Source organism: Carettochelys insculpta, chromosome 10 (genome assembly GCF_033958435.1).
Source record: "Carettochelys insculpta isolate YL-2023 chromosome 10, ASM3395843v1, whole genome shotgun sequence".
Classification (NCBI taxonomy): Eukaryota; Metazoa; Chordata; order Testudines; family Carettochelyidae; genus Carettochelys; species Carettochelys insculpta.
In genome coordinates, this window is record NC_134146.1 from 290,251 (window position 1) to 305,514 (window position 15,264).

General features: G+C 55.9%; 1 protein-coding gene across 1 annotated transcript in view; it reads right to left on the reverse strand.

Moving 5' to 3' along the window:
- KIF1A (kinesin family member 1A) overlaps nt 1-15,264 on the reverse strand; it is a 120,936-nt gene that overhangs the window by 68,714 nt on the left and 36,958 nt on the right. Inside the window, exons 4-14 of the mRNA XM_075004683.1 lie at nt 14,668-14,847; nt 13,770-13,835; nt 12,803-12,981; nt 12,048-12,159; nt 11,021-11,098; nt 10,561-10,626; nt 9,826-9,843; nt 8,577-8,652; nt 8,140-8,218; nt 7,424-7,566; nt 1,078-1,211 (exon numbers count right to left, since the gene is read on the reverse strand). Coding sequence (XP_074860784.1) covers nt 1,078-1,211; nt 7,424-7,566; nt 8,140-8,218; nt 8,577-8,652; nt 9,826-9,843; nt 10,561-10,626; nt 11,021-11,098; nt 12,048-12,159; nt 12,803-12,981; nt 13,770-13,835; nt 14,668-14,847 — 1,131 coding nt within the window. The remainder of the gene's footprint in view (nt 1-1,077; nt 1,212-7,423; nt 7,567-8,139; nt 8,219-8,576; nt 8,653-9,825; nt 9,844-10,560; nt 10,627-11,020; nt 11,099-12,047; nt 12,160-12,802; nt 12,982-13,769; nt 13,836-14,667; nt 14,848-15,264) is intronic.

Sequence of the window (15,264 nt, forward strand, 5' to 3'; positions counted from 1 at the left end):
TCAAACGGGCCTCGGCCTACCAGGTAACAGTCCCAACGGGGTCCTACCTTGTCAAAGTGGGAACACCTCTTTTCCTCAGAAATGCTGCTACCCCTGCCATGCACTTGGACTCATGGGGCAGCTATGAATTGATAAAGATAATGATAATTGATCATGTGAAAAAAGTGTCTTTTAGACTTCGGGCAGCACACCAACCTTCTGGATCCAGTGACAGGATGATGGCTGTCAAGGACACTATGCAGAACTTCAGCTTCCTAAGAAAGCAGGTGAGTTGATGCAGGTCTAGAACAGGTTCGAGACCTCCCTTGGCCTTGAGTACCAGAAAATATCAGGAATAGAACCCTCCCCCCTCTATCAGCAACAGAACATCCTCTATGGCTCCCATAGAAAGGAGACACTGCACTGCCTGCTCTAGCAGAAGTTCATGAGAACAGTCGCAGAAGAGGGATGGGGAAAGTAGGGCAGAAATAAACTAAACCAGGGCCTGGGCCTAGCGAGGCTCAAGCACAGTCCCGAACTGCAGGAATAAGCCTTGGTGGCTGACACAGCTATTTACAATAAAAACTAAGCAAAAATCCAGTATGGAAAACTTTGCCCAGGCAAAGAGGGGAGTTCCAACAGCCGTCACAGATGGCAAGAAGGAACTGAAGGATGTGAGCTCAGCAGGGCCCCTTACACCCACACTACAAGCCAGACCAACAGTTACCATCAGGGAAAAAATCCCCACAACGATGCTCTGGGCACAAAAACTCAGCTCAGAATAGAACTTGCAAGCTCCTCAAGAACTGTGTTCCTGGAGGGTTTCTAAACCTGTGAGGGGCCTGGACTCCACCAAGTGTCACTGCCAATGAAATATCTGCTTGTCCTCATCTGATTTCATTACTCCATAAAAAGCTGGCGGCTGCAGGAGATAATCTCTGTTGTGCACCCATCACAATGGCAGAAGCAGGGCTGTTACAATCACTAGCCACAAGGACAAAGGCTCCCATGGGGGAAAAAATGGGTCTGTTGCCAAACCAAGTGTGTTTCAGCCTCTCCTAATCTCAGTGCAGCATGTTAGCATCCTCAGGCTCTTACTTTTAGCCTCTCAATGGCCTCTTCGCTGCCCGGAGCAAACATGATGCGTTCATGGAGGCTGGAGACGGAGGCAGCTCGGCTGGATAAGGCTGACAGCGAGGAGGAAGGGCTCATCCCCACTAAGGCGTTGGTCACTGTGGAGAGATTGTCAGGGCGGTGACTCAGTTCGGCCAGGCTACGGTTACCATTATTGTTCTCACAGTCGGTCATGTCTACGGGGCAGGGACAGACACATGGACAGAAAGAAGTAAAAGAAAGATAGAGAAAAGAAAGGCAGTTGGGAAAACGTGACACGATGCAAGGAGAAGAAAGCTAAAAATTAAGAACACAGATACACACAGCACCATGTGCCAGCGTCAGGACAAGGGGCACTCGCACCTTCTCCGTGCCAGAAAGAGCACTCTCACCATACCCAGAACAGCCACGCTAAGCACTGCTATACTCTGTTTGACTGCCCCAGACTCCCCTTTCACTTGCTAGCTTGTCGGGCTTAGGCCAGGCAGAGGGCAGCAAGTTTTACTCACCACCAGGTTGGCTAATGATTAAATAGGCAGAACAGCCCAGTTACCATTTTGTCCCAATAGGGCCGGATGTTCAGAAGAGCCGAGGAAACTGGGTGCCGCTCACATGTGAAAATCTGGCTGTGAGTGTTGCAAGGGGAACTGGTGGCTCTGGTTCAATGAGCTCCTGGTGGCAGGGCCCAGCTTTGTATTCAGTGTTTGTACAATGCCTGGTACCACTGGGTCCTGGGCCAGGACTGAGGCTCCAAGGAGGAACCACAACCCAAAGACATCATCCCAGTAAGAGGGGCTCTTCTCAAAACCTGACCCATGACTCAGTCTTCTCTTGGCTTGGCCGTTTTGTGTCCATTTCCTCAAGAACATGCAAGGGACTGGCATTATGTTCCCTGGAGCACTAGTCTGAATATGGGAATTCAGGAAGGCAGGAGGTTATTCAAGCTGGGGGAGCTCATGCAGTAGCCCTGTCTGAAGGGTGTGTGTCTTTGAGCAGGAGGCTGTTGGGAAGCGATAGAGGGAGCCCTAAGGGACAGACAAAGCCAATCGAATGGCGTGATCATCACTCACTGAGGGGCTGCAGAAGTGGGAGTAACAGAGAAGTGCCTGGTGCATGTGAGCCAGCCCCAAAACATGGAGTAAGGTGCCTGCTGTGTGGTCAGAGACTGAGGAAGGCTGGCAGCACCTCGGAACCTCCCGCCTCTGGAATCACACAGCACCAGCCACAATGGCACAGCGTTAGCAGAAGGACCACACAGCCGCTGGCAGCAGGAAGAGCCATCACCCAGCAGACATCAGGGTGCCCAGAAGCAGCAATCGCATGCTGAGTGCAACAAAGGGAAATAACTAGAGAGCCCAATAGTCTTCCCTTCTCCCTCAGCCAAGCAGGACCCAGGCTACTTCTAAATCTGAGCCCAGGGCTCTGGTGTGTGCAAAAGAAGATGGAAAAAGACCCTGAAAGTCTGAAAACATCCCACTCTCGAACTTCTGCTGCTCTCTGCCTTTGCAGTGAGCCCTCTTCAGCTCCCGTCAGATGCAACACCCGAAGGACTTCTTCAGCCACTGCTCCTCCTTATAACCATTACATCGCCCAGCTGGAAAACAGAGCTCATGATCAATGCCCAGTCACATGCAATTCCTCACATCCAGGGCCATCCTTAGGATTTACAGGGCCCTACACAGTACTATTAAACTGGTGTCCCTACGCCTGATGGCACCCCAGGGCCGGGGAGGGCAGGGGATGATTTTTTAGAGATGGGATTTTATAATTATCAGCAACACACTAATGAAATATTTTTAAAACAAATGGTAAAATTAGGTCCTGTCAACTAACACAGTAAACTAAGAAACTGGAGGATTGGTAAAAGCCTGTCAAATGGCTTCATTAGCACTCGAACTGCTCTTTCCTGGGCTCTGCTAATAGGGCTGGCAGCTTTGTCACTTCCAAGTCAGCTAGATCCTCTCCAGGAGGAAGCAGAGCCACAGAGCAGGGACAGGAAGAGGCAGATGGGTGGACATTAAGACCCACCGGTGCTCCAGATTTCTGGGTGCCTTATGAACGGTGTATTCGGCATAGGGGTATGGACAGCTTTGCTCACACTGGGGACAGTGGGCCAACAGCCTGAAGGTGGATGGATGTACGTTCCTACAGTTTACCTCTCCAGCTACGATGCACAAAACCGCACACACTTTTAGGAACCTTGGCCAGTTCACGGATAGTTTGCAAATAGGAAACATCACAAAAACAGATACATAAACCGTCTCACGTAGCAGCTGCGCTGTTTGTTCTAAGCACTGGCACCTTACAGCCACACTGGCTCTTCGATACATCTGATCCCCATTCGTGCGTGAGGAGGAGGAGGCTGATGTTAGTGACTAAAACAGTGTCTGATAACAGTAGGAGGTTGAGCCTGGGGCTGCATCAGTGCAGGCGGCTGCCTAAATTTAGCATTTGGCCCCACACTTGGGACATGCAGGGGAGTTCTCATGGAAGCCTCCAAAATCTCTTCACTTCCATTGGTGCCACAGCAATGGTTGCCATGGAGCCAGGCCCAGAGCCAGGAGAGCAATGGAGAGAGGAGCAGGCTGCAAGAAAGGCAGCTGTGTCGTGATGGAGACCTGATGCTGCCCAGGATCTCTGAAAGCAGGGAAGGATTCAGTGTGCTCAGCTTTACCGGGCCCTAGCAGTGGGTGCAATGCCCGAAGAAGAGGGCAGTCCAAAGCCTAGCTGAAAGCGTTCACTGTAGGCAGGTATGGGCTCAGCAGAGCTGCATGCGAGAGAGGCAAAACCTTGCTGAAGCTACGAGGCCTCATCCTCTGAGATGCTGAGTTGAACCCCAGTTGAGGCTTTGGTTTGGGTGCTCTGCCTCTCTGGAAACTGGGTCCCATGAGGCTCGCCAGCTGGCTGGGGCATTTCCCTGTGATGTCGGCATCTGCAGGCATGCAGAGGCTGTATGCCCAGCACTGACATTTGGAGACTGGTCCCGACACCCATCTTGCTGGCGACCTGTTCAGGAGCCTGCCTAGAACATGGCCCAGCCAGCCAGTTCCCTCTCCAGGAGCCCCATCTGCATCATGACACAAGTTAGATGGTTCTGCTCCACCAAGCTGCTTGGGGATTTTGCTGCACCTTTGCCTCCGCTCCCCAGCTCTAAATGTCCTGGGGTGCCACGGGCAGGGTGGTCGCCACCTCTTGCTCCAACCGAGCACTGGGAGGTGGGCTGGAAAGTGCTAGCAGGCCTTGCCCCCTTGTCCTCCACAACTCCTGTCTGGCTGCCACAAGGTGTGTGTGTCAAGCAGGGCACGAGGGCTCTGTGCTCTCCGCCCATACACAGAGCGCTCAGAATCCAGCCTTCCAGATTATTTCCATAGGGAGGACCCCGGGTGACAAGGGGCAGCAGCACAGCACCTGGCAGGGGCCCCTCTAAAACCACAACATGTCTGAGGCCCAAATTTTACTGACCTGTCCTCCTTTTTCTGCCCAGGATTCTCACAGCTCCCCCACCGCCCCGCACTATGGCAGACCTGAAGCCCCTGAGAAGGCGCAGACATATCTGTGGCTTACCAAGAGGGGGCATTTGTTAGTAGCCCTCAAGTCCACAGGAACCAGCTCTGTTCTTTCCCATGGGGTGCTTGGCCCCTGCTTCCCCCCAGGCCCCAGCCCCACTCCAGGAAGCACTGAGGAGATGGGGAGGGGCCTGCCAGCGGGTGCTGAGCTCACACGCTTTTTCCCACGGGTGCTCTGGTTCCAGAGCACTCCCAGAGTCGGCACCCGCTATGCTCAGGTCAGCTCAGCAGCGGGCAGCTGCAGGGACCCCACTGCCCTGTCTTTGCCTAGCCCAAAGAGGAGCTTTGCTCTCTTCGCTGGTTCACATCTGGGGAAATCCAGAGCCCACCCTGCTTCCTCTGTTACAGAATCACCCCCAGTGCTGGCTGCCGTTCCCTATGCAAAGCAATGCTACGTCTCTGCACCAGCTGAGTCCCAGACACGTCTCAGGCAGGTCTCCTGCCAACCTCTGCCAGCCACAGCCCTCTCCTCAGGCTGCTCTGAGGTTCTTCTACCCGGTCTCTTGACACTAGCTGGCATCAGACATAACAGAGCTTCTACCATTGTACACAGCTCACCATAGAGCTATACGGGTTTACACCAGTGACGGCCGAGCCCTAGAGACTTTCCTTGTCATCTCTGCCCCCCTGTACGTCTCCATCACTTACTCCTCCAGCAATACACTTAGAGAAGCGACAGAGCCACCAATCCTCTGTGGCCAGGAGCCCAGGCCAAAGCTGGGCAGGTGAGCAGGATGCTCAAATCCCACTCCCAGCCCTTCTACACGCTCCCAGCTGGAGGAAGGGGGAAAGGCTCAGGGCAGAGGGAGGGGAGTTATTGCTTTCCCTCTGCAGTACAGCTACTTATTGGCTTTCAAAGCACTGGTTCCAAGCTTCCTCCACTGCGGTGTCAGACATCCCTCTGTTGCACAGCTCACACCCAAAGCCTGCAGGGCCAAGGCAGAACCAGGCCTCATGGGAGCAACAGTCTGCTCCAACCACAAGCCAAAATCCAGGTCAGCTTCTCACAAGGAAAGGCAGTCTGACTCTGAGGTATGTTCCCAATGGAGCAGGACGTCCAGGTCAGGTATCTGCTAACTCTGAAGGACTCAAAGGGCCGAGGTCTCTGTGCCTGCACTAGGCTCCCATCAGCTGTTAGTTCACCTGGAATCATGGCCTGGAAATCAGGGCTCAGTTTCTCTGCTAAACTGACATGGATTCTCACTGTGCCACTGACCAGGGATGTCAGCTGGACAGCTTATGGATCATTTACACACCAGGTGTGGACAGCAGGGCCCCAGCATAAGCCAGCTCCCTTTGTCTAGGCCAGGAGTTCAGTAGCCCTGCTGGTCCCAATACAACCAGCATGAGGGATCAGTCCTGGGTCAGTGGGAACATTGACGATTCTGCATCATTGGCAGGAAGCAGAAAATTTAGTGCCCATACTTAGGATATTTGCCCGCAGAACCAGTACTGGAATCAGTGCTAGTCCTGGGCCCCGCAGAAGCAGCACAGCACAGAAGCAGCAGGAATCATAGTTACAGCATGGAGAAAAGAGCCCCCAGGTGTTCACGTAGAAAGCCAATCCCCGTCTCATGTTTTGCAATGCAGGTGAATTCTTCAGCTAACCCCTGGCCATCCCACGACTTGGGCTCCCAGGCCCTGCCTAGACACTGACTGAGAGAAGCCGGTTCAGCTCTCAGGACCTGCCACTTGCGCAGAGCTGACTCCAGAGCTGAGGGAGTCTGGTGCATTGCCTCTCCAGACCTTGACTCTCGCCAGTCCCGAACCCCCTCCCCTCCACAGCACATGGCACTGTGGACCTGGGCAAAGCATCAACCACGACAGCCTCATCCCCAGGCCCAGGGTGAGCCTTCCAATGAGGAAAGGGGATTCCCTACGCAGTATTTACACCCGCCAGTGCCCACCAATCCCCTCAGCGCTCTGTGCACCACTTGACTGGAGCTCTCCGGCTAAGCACTGCAGCAAGCCACTGCTGGGGAGGAGCAGATGAGCACCTTAAACCCTCCCCCCGCCAGAGAACAGCTGAGAGAGCAAACAAGCTTCCCCTAGCCGGGCCCTCGCTTGTAGGCTAATGGACCCTTTCGCCATGCTGTATGTATGCTCCTTTGCTGCGACCGAGTCTTGGAGAAGCAGTCAAGCACACAGAACACCCACAATGGGAAATACACACATTTAGGTCCTCCTGGAGCAGTGTTAGCTACGAGAGAGAGAGGAGAAGGAGTGGGAAGAAAGACAAAGCAAACAGAACAAGAAAAGGTTCATTTTTCTAGGACAAAACACCAGGGAAGCACACCCTTCTGGCTGAGGAGAGGCAATACCTTGCACCAACCTGGGGACATCTCCCTGGGGGCAGCACAGGGACTGCTCACCAGGCTGAGCGTGGCTCTGCTGGGACAGGAGTCTTGGGACAGACAGCACAAAGCACGAGCTAGCCCTCTGGAGCAACCTGGGGCTGGAGACTAAGGTTCACGGCTAGTGTGACAGGTGCTGGCTGGAGTCCCCAGGGCTGCAGTGATCACACACATCCCCCTGGAATCAGCAGGGCACTTTCCCAGCAGGCTGAGGCAGAGATGCAGCACCAGGGAGAGGAACTACAAGGCAGGAAATGGAGAGGCCTTGGTGACCTAACATCATTGCACAATGGGGTGGGGAAGAGGAACGGCTGCACCTGTCCTAGCCCAGCACACTGAGATCTGGAGAGCTCCATCCTGCTGCTTCGAGGCAAACCCCAGTCCCAGGCTAGAGCCCAGAGAGGTACATACTGTCAATGATGTCTCCGAGACCCTGGGCATAGAGCAGATCTCTCAGACGAGCCACCTCATCCTTCAGCTCCCTGATCAGCTTGTTGTTAGGATCCTCGTTAATGACCGCGTTGCATCTGATCTGCTTGGCACGGTCAGCATACCTGCAGGAATGGGACATACATAGCTCCATCACCAGACTTCCTACAGCCCTCACTCAGGTCTAGGCCACATGGGCCAGTGGCCAGGGCACTAGATGGACGTTCAGGAGACCAGGGATCTATTTGCATTTAACAATGCAAAGCCTGGCTCTGGCAGGGGCCTGGTTAGCACAGCTCAGCCAGCCAAAGGCTCCCTTAGAGCTGCAGCCTTCAGGTCACAGGGCTCTCAGTTCTATCCCCATCTGCAGGAACCAGTGGGGGACACACCACACAAACACTGCAACCCAAGGGAGAACACCACAGTGCGGGCAGAGTGACTAGAAGGACAGTGGCTGGAGAGGGAGGACAGAGTTACAGACAGAACAAAGGCCAAGAAACCCTCCTCTGCTACCTCGAGGCTGGTGCAGGCAGTGGTAAGCGCTGCCCGGGGGCGGGGGGGGGACGGGGCGGGGTGGAGGCTCTGGGTCAGTGAGGGGCTACGGGACAGGAGGGGATTGGCTGAGGGTTCAGATGTCACACCCCACGTTCCCAGCCCCATGCAGGGGCATGACAGTGACCGCCATTACGAACGCCTACCGCAAAGTACTGAGGGTCTCGTCATAGTTGATATCAGCAGGGCTGAGAGCAGCAACCATTGCCGTCCTGGAGTTACCACCTGCCGCAGGAAACAGCCCTTGGCTCCGTGAAGTGCATCTGTTTCTGGTCCCTCTTTATAAGCCCCTTCTCTCTGCTGTCCCCTCCCTGCCAGCGCATCGCAGAGCTCAACTGCCAGCCAGCACCCAGCCCACAGCGCAGCCCTCCCAGCTCACACGGTCACTTAGAACTCCATCACAGGGCCAGGAGTTCATCCTGCCCTGGCAATGGGTCCCCAGAGCCCAAGAGCAGAGCACAAGGGAGCAGTTAAAGACGACACCACCAGGGTTCAGGAGACAGGGCCTCTGGGGCCCTTTCGCCTGGAAGTTCGTTAAGGCCACAACCCGGGCAAGCTAAGCAGACCAGACACCATTCCTCACCCAGGTTTTCCCGGAGAAGCCAAGTCAGCACGGAATCCCGGTACGGGATGAAGTCCGTCTTTTTCTTCTTTTTGTTCTGGAGGAAGAGAGCACAGCAGGGAGATCAGCCACCTGGCTCTCTGCAAAGGTAGTGACTCAGTCAGCACCAGGCCAGGTGCTTCCCTAACTCACCTCCAGCCACATCTGGCCAAAGGCGCACTCCTGAGTTTCCCCTCGCCCGGGGTTCAGAGGTGTGATAAGAACCTAGAGTTTGTATGGCGACTGAATTATCTACACCTAGCAACCCTGCAGGAAGAGTCTATTCGCAGGGATTTTCTGCTTTGGTGCAGACCACTTCCACCACCCCTTCCCCATAGCCAGCGTGTGATGGCCAACAGACAGGAAGCTAGTCACAGACTTGGGTCCAGGCCCCGGCTCTGCCACAGACACATGGTGTGACATTGATTAAATCACTTTGCCTCACTCTTCCCACCCTCATGCAGCTGCTGTGCAGCGCCAGGATCTATGGTAACAGGGGCCACCCAGCACCTGAGAGAAGCAGAAGCAGGCAGGGCAGAGATGACTATAACAGACTGGGAGGCCTGAGGAGGGGTGAACTGATCTCAGCAGAGATGTGCTTTGATTCTTATTGCAGAAGAAGCAGTTTGTCTGTCCCTTCCTCCCCTCCAGTCCTGTCACCCACTGGTGCCTCAGCTGGGAAACTCTACCCCTCTTTCCCCAAAGTGCCCAGGTGACCTGCAGCTCTGGCCTCATCCTGCCTCAATGGCAGCACAGCTCAGGGAATACTCAGTGAAGCCTAACCCCTCTCGCCTCTCCTCCATGTCCAGCTGACACAGACTAGCAACTGCCCCTGGCTCTCCTCTCCACCTGCTCCTCTGAGACCTTCAGAGCACCCGCGGGGAGGTGAAGGTTAGCAGCCACTCTGTGGGGAGTGAATAAGGCCGCCTGCTAGTGTTGTCATTTTGACTGGCCTTACTGTTGGCCAGCTCTTAGCTGTGCTGCCTCTGGCTTAGGTCACCAGTCAATGGAGCCAAGGGCTTGAGGCACAGCATCTCGCTGGGAGCGAAACTGTGCTCAAATTTCAGAGCAGAGCTCCCCACTGAAAATGAGTGGCTGCTCAGTTTGAAAAGCCACGTGACCACCTCCCCCCAGGCTGCAAGCCACTCACCTCCCCCTCCATCCGCAACACCCTGGCCCCAGCCTGGTTTTGATACCCCAAGCCAATGAATAGAACTCTGCAAGCACATACCTTGTTGGGCCCCGAATCCTACAAGGAAACCAGAGACATGGTTTGCCATTGCACGAGCAGAGGAGACAGAGAGAGGCGGAAGAGGAGGTTGATTTGCTCCCGTTGGGGTGCAGGTAGTTACAACCTCCTCTCCCGCATCGAGGAGAAGTTTGTGCCTCCCAGATATGAAAGCTCTCCATGGAGAGCAGGCTTTGCTTGCACATGGCTGTGCTGCTCGCTGGGGTGGAGTGAGAGCCCAGTGACCCTGATCTCCATTCCCAGGAGATCCCAGTCACCCCTCCCACCCTCAGCTGCCCTTCCACCAGGCTCATGCAGCCAACACCCCAGCAGTCCGGGCCATGTGGCTAGCTCTGAAGGTTCCCCCCTCCAGGCTTGGCTTCTGCCCAGCACCAACCACTGCCAGGGTCCATCGGGGCACCTGCCATTCTACACCACCACAGGGGGATGCAAGAGGAAGTGGGCTGAGGGACTGATGTCCATAAGCCATGGGAGACAAGGGCTGTTTGCACCACAAGCACCTTTTCTGGCTCATTCCTGGACCACCTGCCTCAGAGGACATTTCAGAGCCATTTCAACACGCGGTTAAGAGAGCCCTAGTTCACGGCGTTGGCACTGATCAGGTCAGTGGGGCCATCAGTTCCCAGGGCCTGCACGTGAATGAGTGCATCAAGGCTGCACAACGTAGGCCTGTGTAATCAGCCCCACGCGGCGCACAGACCCCCTCGGCCAACCTACCATCTCAGCCAGCGCAGAGATGACCTTGCCCAGGGTGGTCAGAGATTTGTTGATGTTTGCGCCCTCCTGTTGAAGGAAGACAGAAAATCCTAGTCCCTGAGAACTGACTGACAGAGAGGTCCTGACACCTGACTCGGCTGATGGGCGTGCAGGTGCCTGCAGCTCAACACAACAGCCAGCCAGACCCCCAGATGAGCAGTGCACCCAGCACACCTGGCCAACCGCCAGGGCCCTCTCTGCCAGGCCCCCTGGGAACAGCAAAGGCATTGCATGTGGCGTCTTCCCCAGAGCGAGCCGGGGGGAGCAGCGGCTGCGGTGGCCTTAGTAGCTTCCTGGGATGTCACTAGTGGCACTCCGGCTGTCTGAGATCCCACCAAGGAAACGAGCAGCCCTCTCTGTGGTTGGGGTGCACCATCAGCACCCCAAAGAGCCCCGGTGCTGAGCGTGGCTCTTCTCTTACCTTTAGTCTCGTGCCCTTGGCGCCTGTGGAGTCGGCCCGCTCGCTCCCCGCCAGGTCGACCAGGCTGATTTTGCTGACCTATAAACAGAGAGGGACATCTGCCACGACAGCCCAGCAGTGACTTGCACCTGTGCAGAAGGATGCAACCGGTGCACCCTGGAATCACGATCCACCTCTGGAGTGAAAGGCAGCCCATGTGTAACCTTGTGCAGTCATGCTGCACAGCAGCTGGGAGGAGGAAGGAAATACCTAGCTCAGGGAAGCAGAGGTGGGGTGGTGGTTTTGGGAGAGGCAGGAGGATTCCCTGCGACACTAAGGCTAACACTCCTGCTCCTGCAAAGAGTGGTGTGGGGGGCTTAGCGCTGTAGCTTGTCCAGACCTCAAAGGACAATCCTGCCAGCAGTGCAGGGTTCCCTGGTAGCAGAGCACAGGATTGGTTCAGTGCATGCACGGGTGGTCTCCATCAGAGAGAGCTTTGATTCTGCAAAGCAGACCGCAGTTTGGGTCAGAATCCCATTTGCTCTGATGTCAGGGAGAAGAGGTTTCCGGTGCCCATTCAGACACAGGCCAACAAAACCAGGAGCTGGTTAACAAGCACAGCGGCAGGGCGGTTGGACGACAAGTCCCCATTTGTTTCAGAAGTTAGGTGAGTGGCTCAAACATAGCAGGTCACCTCAGCACCAGCACAGGGTGGGGTGTATGCTAGGCCTTTGGGGGGCTGCTACCTGCTGCTGTAGCCATGACAGTAAATAGCCAGGCTCTGTGGTCCCCCGCCTGCTGGAACTCTGCCCAGAGCAGGGTTAAGGACCCACTGGGACAGCAGGGAGTGCACGTGGGAAGGGGACACTGACAGGCGGGGGATGGCAGCCTAGGCTTGAACACTCTTCACAAAGCCTCCTCTCAAAGATGCTTATTAGGTATCCCCCGTTCTCAGCACGGCTGGCAGTAGGCCCTTTCGCCAGCTCCTCACCCTCTCTCCACCCACCGGCGCCAGGAGCGAAGGAGTGATGCCCTCCCCGCCCCTCACCTTCTCGTTGGTGACGTTGGTTTCTGCGTCGTGCCGTTTCTGGGTGAAGATGATGTTGAAGACGGCATGCGAGCGGCTGCTGGTTTCGTTCATGTTTGTGGCAGCGACTGTCCTGTGGAGGGAAGAGGGCTGAAGGCAGGGAACCCGGCAGCTTTGTGAGCCAGGTGGGAATGGGCACGGCAGCCCAGGGGCCCTGCTCGGGGCAGCACTAGCTCAGAGCACTGTGCTGGTGATGGCAGGCAGGACTTGGTGACTTTGCAAGGCAGAGTGTGGTGCCCACACTGGATCCACCTCTCAATGCCCAGCTCTGGCTGCACACCTCCACCTGTAAGGAGCTTATGCAGAGACCGCTGCAGTCCATGAGGGTCTTCCCATTGAATTCAGTGGACCCTGGGCCAGGTCCCCATGCCCAGACCCAGGTCCATCACAAGGCAACATAAGGCCAGTGGACAGCACTAAGGAGACAAGATGCAAGTGGACCTGGGTCAGTGAGCACATGTTACAGCACTGCTCTCCCTGGCTCTGTTTGCTTTAAGCTTGCTGAGATACAGAGGCAAGAGCACAAGGGGCCTTCCCCAGCAGCCCAGCAGCCAACTCGGGACAGAGGCTGGGCAATCTCATTCAGGCGTTCCCAGACAGAAGGCAGGGCAGGCGATGTGGGGCATGAGGCAGGGTGAGGTAAAGCAGGGCCCCTGCACTTGGCCTGGTGCAAAAGGGAGGGGAGGAAAGGCTACCAGAGCTACGCCCCCTCTCACCTGGCTTTATTCCCAGAGTCCATCAGGTCCTGGATGTCATTGTACGAAGTGACAGCCAGCTTAGAGAGGTCCTCAACGTAGGGGCCCAGCAGAGGGTGCTCCCTCACCCTCAGGTTCCCCTTATTCTTGGGATTCAGGAGGTCCCGCACACGCTCGCAATAGATCTCCATGTAGCTCACCTAGGGGATAGAGCACACCAGGTCAGAGCCCGAAAACAGGGGGAGATGCTGGGTGTGTCGGCATCAGTGAGGCAGGAGAGCAGAGTATGGCACAAGGGCCATGGTCAAACACACACTGCCACTGTTCCATTGGCCCAGCAGGCCTCCCCAGCTAGGCCACGCCAGGGACACCACGGCCTCATACAGGGCAGTGGCAGAGGGGGTGGCTTTGTCTACACATAAGAGGTGCATCATCATCTAACCTGGATGCTAAATAGATCTGTTTCTGAATCAGGCTAAACTGATATACAGCACTTTTAAATCAGCACCACTAAGGTAAGGACGCAGCGGCTGATCCCCCACGGGCCAGGTTGAAGAGGTGCCAGAGAAGGCGGGCCAGGATGGGGGAAGGGGTGAACCCCAGCAGCAGTTCCGATCTGGGGGTGGGCCTGGAGCCACATGACAGCAGGATTCTTCCATTGTCCCCTCTTGGTGGCAGATGCTGGATCCTGAGGACTGCAGGCCAATGACTGCTGAGCCATGGGGACACCTGTAGTTCCTTAGGCCTCGCCCTGAACCCAGACGGGAGCGGGTCTCTGTGCAAGGACATTCGGGCATGGGAGCGACAGTGAAGGCTGCCTAGTGGGCCTGAGCCCAGAGCTGCAGGTCACATTACGTGGGAGCTCCTCTGGTTACATAACCCGACTCCTGCAGAGGCAGGGCAGCAGCGCTGGCCACAGCCCACGTGAACATGCTGTCGTGGTCTCCCCCACAGAACACCCCTTGCCGTTGGCGGGAAAGGCCCGTACCTCCACAGAATAGGACATGTTGTCGTTGGTGGTGTCGCTGATCCGGGAGAAGAGGTCCTCACACAGCTGCAGCAGAAAAGGAGAAGAGTGGAGGGCTGCTTACATCCCCACAACGCAGCCAGAGCCTTTCTGGAGAGGGGAGGCTGAGAAACAAGGACCCTTCCTTGTACCCCAGCAAGGGGACAGCAGAAAGGGAGGCAGGAGGGAAGCCAGACCTCTGGGCTCACGCCCTTGTCTGAGCCACTCTGAGCAACACTAGAGTGCCTGGCACAGTCAAAGGCACCACCAGGACTGTAGCCTCCACCTACCTCACCTGCTAGGTTCTGTGGACTGATGCTTTTACCAGCAGGTCTAGGGTCTCCCTCGCTCTGCTCTGACCCTCAAGAAGCCCCAAAGGCCACTGCCCAGATGCTCACTGGCCTCCAAGAAGCTCATGTCCTCTGAATGGATTCCCACCCCAAGCTCCTCTCTTTGTTCACCCTCCCAGCAAGCACTGTCCCACTGCCCCAATGGGGAGAGAGAATCCAGGGGACCAAGAGCGGCTCCTCCTCCCAGCCCTGCCCCTTGCCAATTTCCAAGCAGCCACGGCTTGGGTCAGGTTTCCCACAACAGCTGGTTTGCTCCTGTGCTGGCTGCTGCCCATAGCCCCGTTCTCACTTTCCATGCACAGGCAGCTGGATCTCTCCTAGCAAGTGGTCCCTGTCTCCTGGCTGGTACTTGGCAGCAGCCATCAATGCCCCATGTGCAGAAGGTGACAGCATTTCGCTTACAGGGGAACCTTCATCCACCCCACCAGCTGCAGCAGCCTCCTTCTCCTGAACACCCTTCCACCACCGCAGTGGGTATTCTTTGTCCACAGCAGCTGGGCACGCCCCGCTGCGGGGACAGCCTGCCTTACCTGTGGGATGATGCCTTGCTGGTCCTTCTCCTGCCTGCCCATCATGGTGTAGGATTTGCCAGCGCCTGTCTGCCCATAGGCAAAGATGCAGACGTTGTAGCCCTCAAAGGCATGCTGCAGCATTTCCTCCCCAATGTCCCGGTAGACCTGCTTCTGAGATGCATAATTGATGTCTTCGGGCTGCGGAGAGTAGACCGCAGAGAGAGGTTGGAGACAGAAGGTTTCATGGGAACAGGGGAAGAAAGAAAAGTGGGAAACATCTGGCCCCTTTCTTCTTCCACTGGCACTGGTGTTACCTGGCCACAATTCCATTCACCTCCATGGAGCAAGGCTGAGCCTCTCCCCACCAAGTGGACATCACAGGAGAATCAGAACTTATGTTCTCTTCTCATTCTGCTTTGCTGAGTCACTTGTGTGTCAAGACCAAAAGCACACCAGGGCATCCTGGACAACGTTTTACCAACTGGGGAGGGATCCTTTACGTCCAGGTACAGGGCCATCAGGGAATCATCTCAGCACCAAGGTACAGATCATGGGAATGCTCAGACGTATAAGGGGAATTGCTGGACATGATTGTGCCCCACTGAACTGACACAC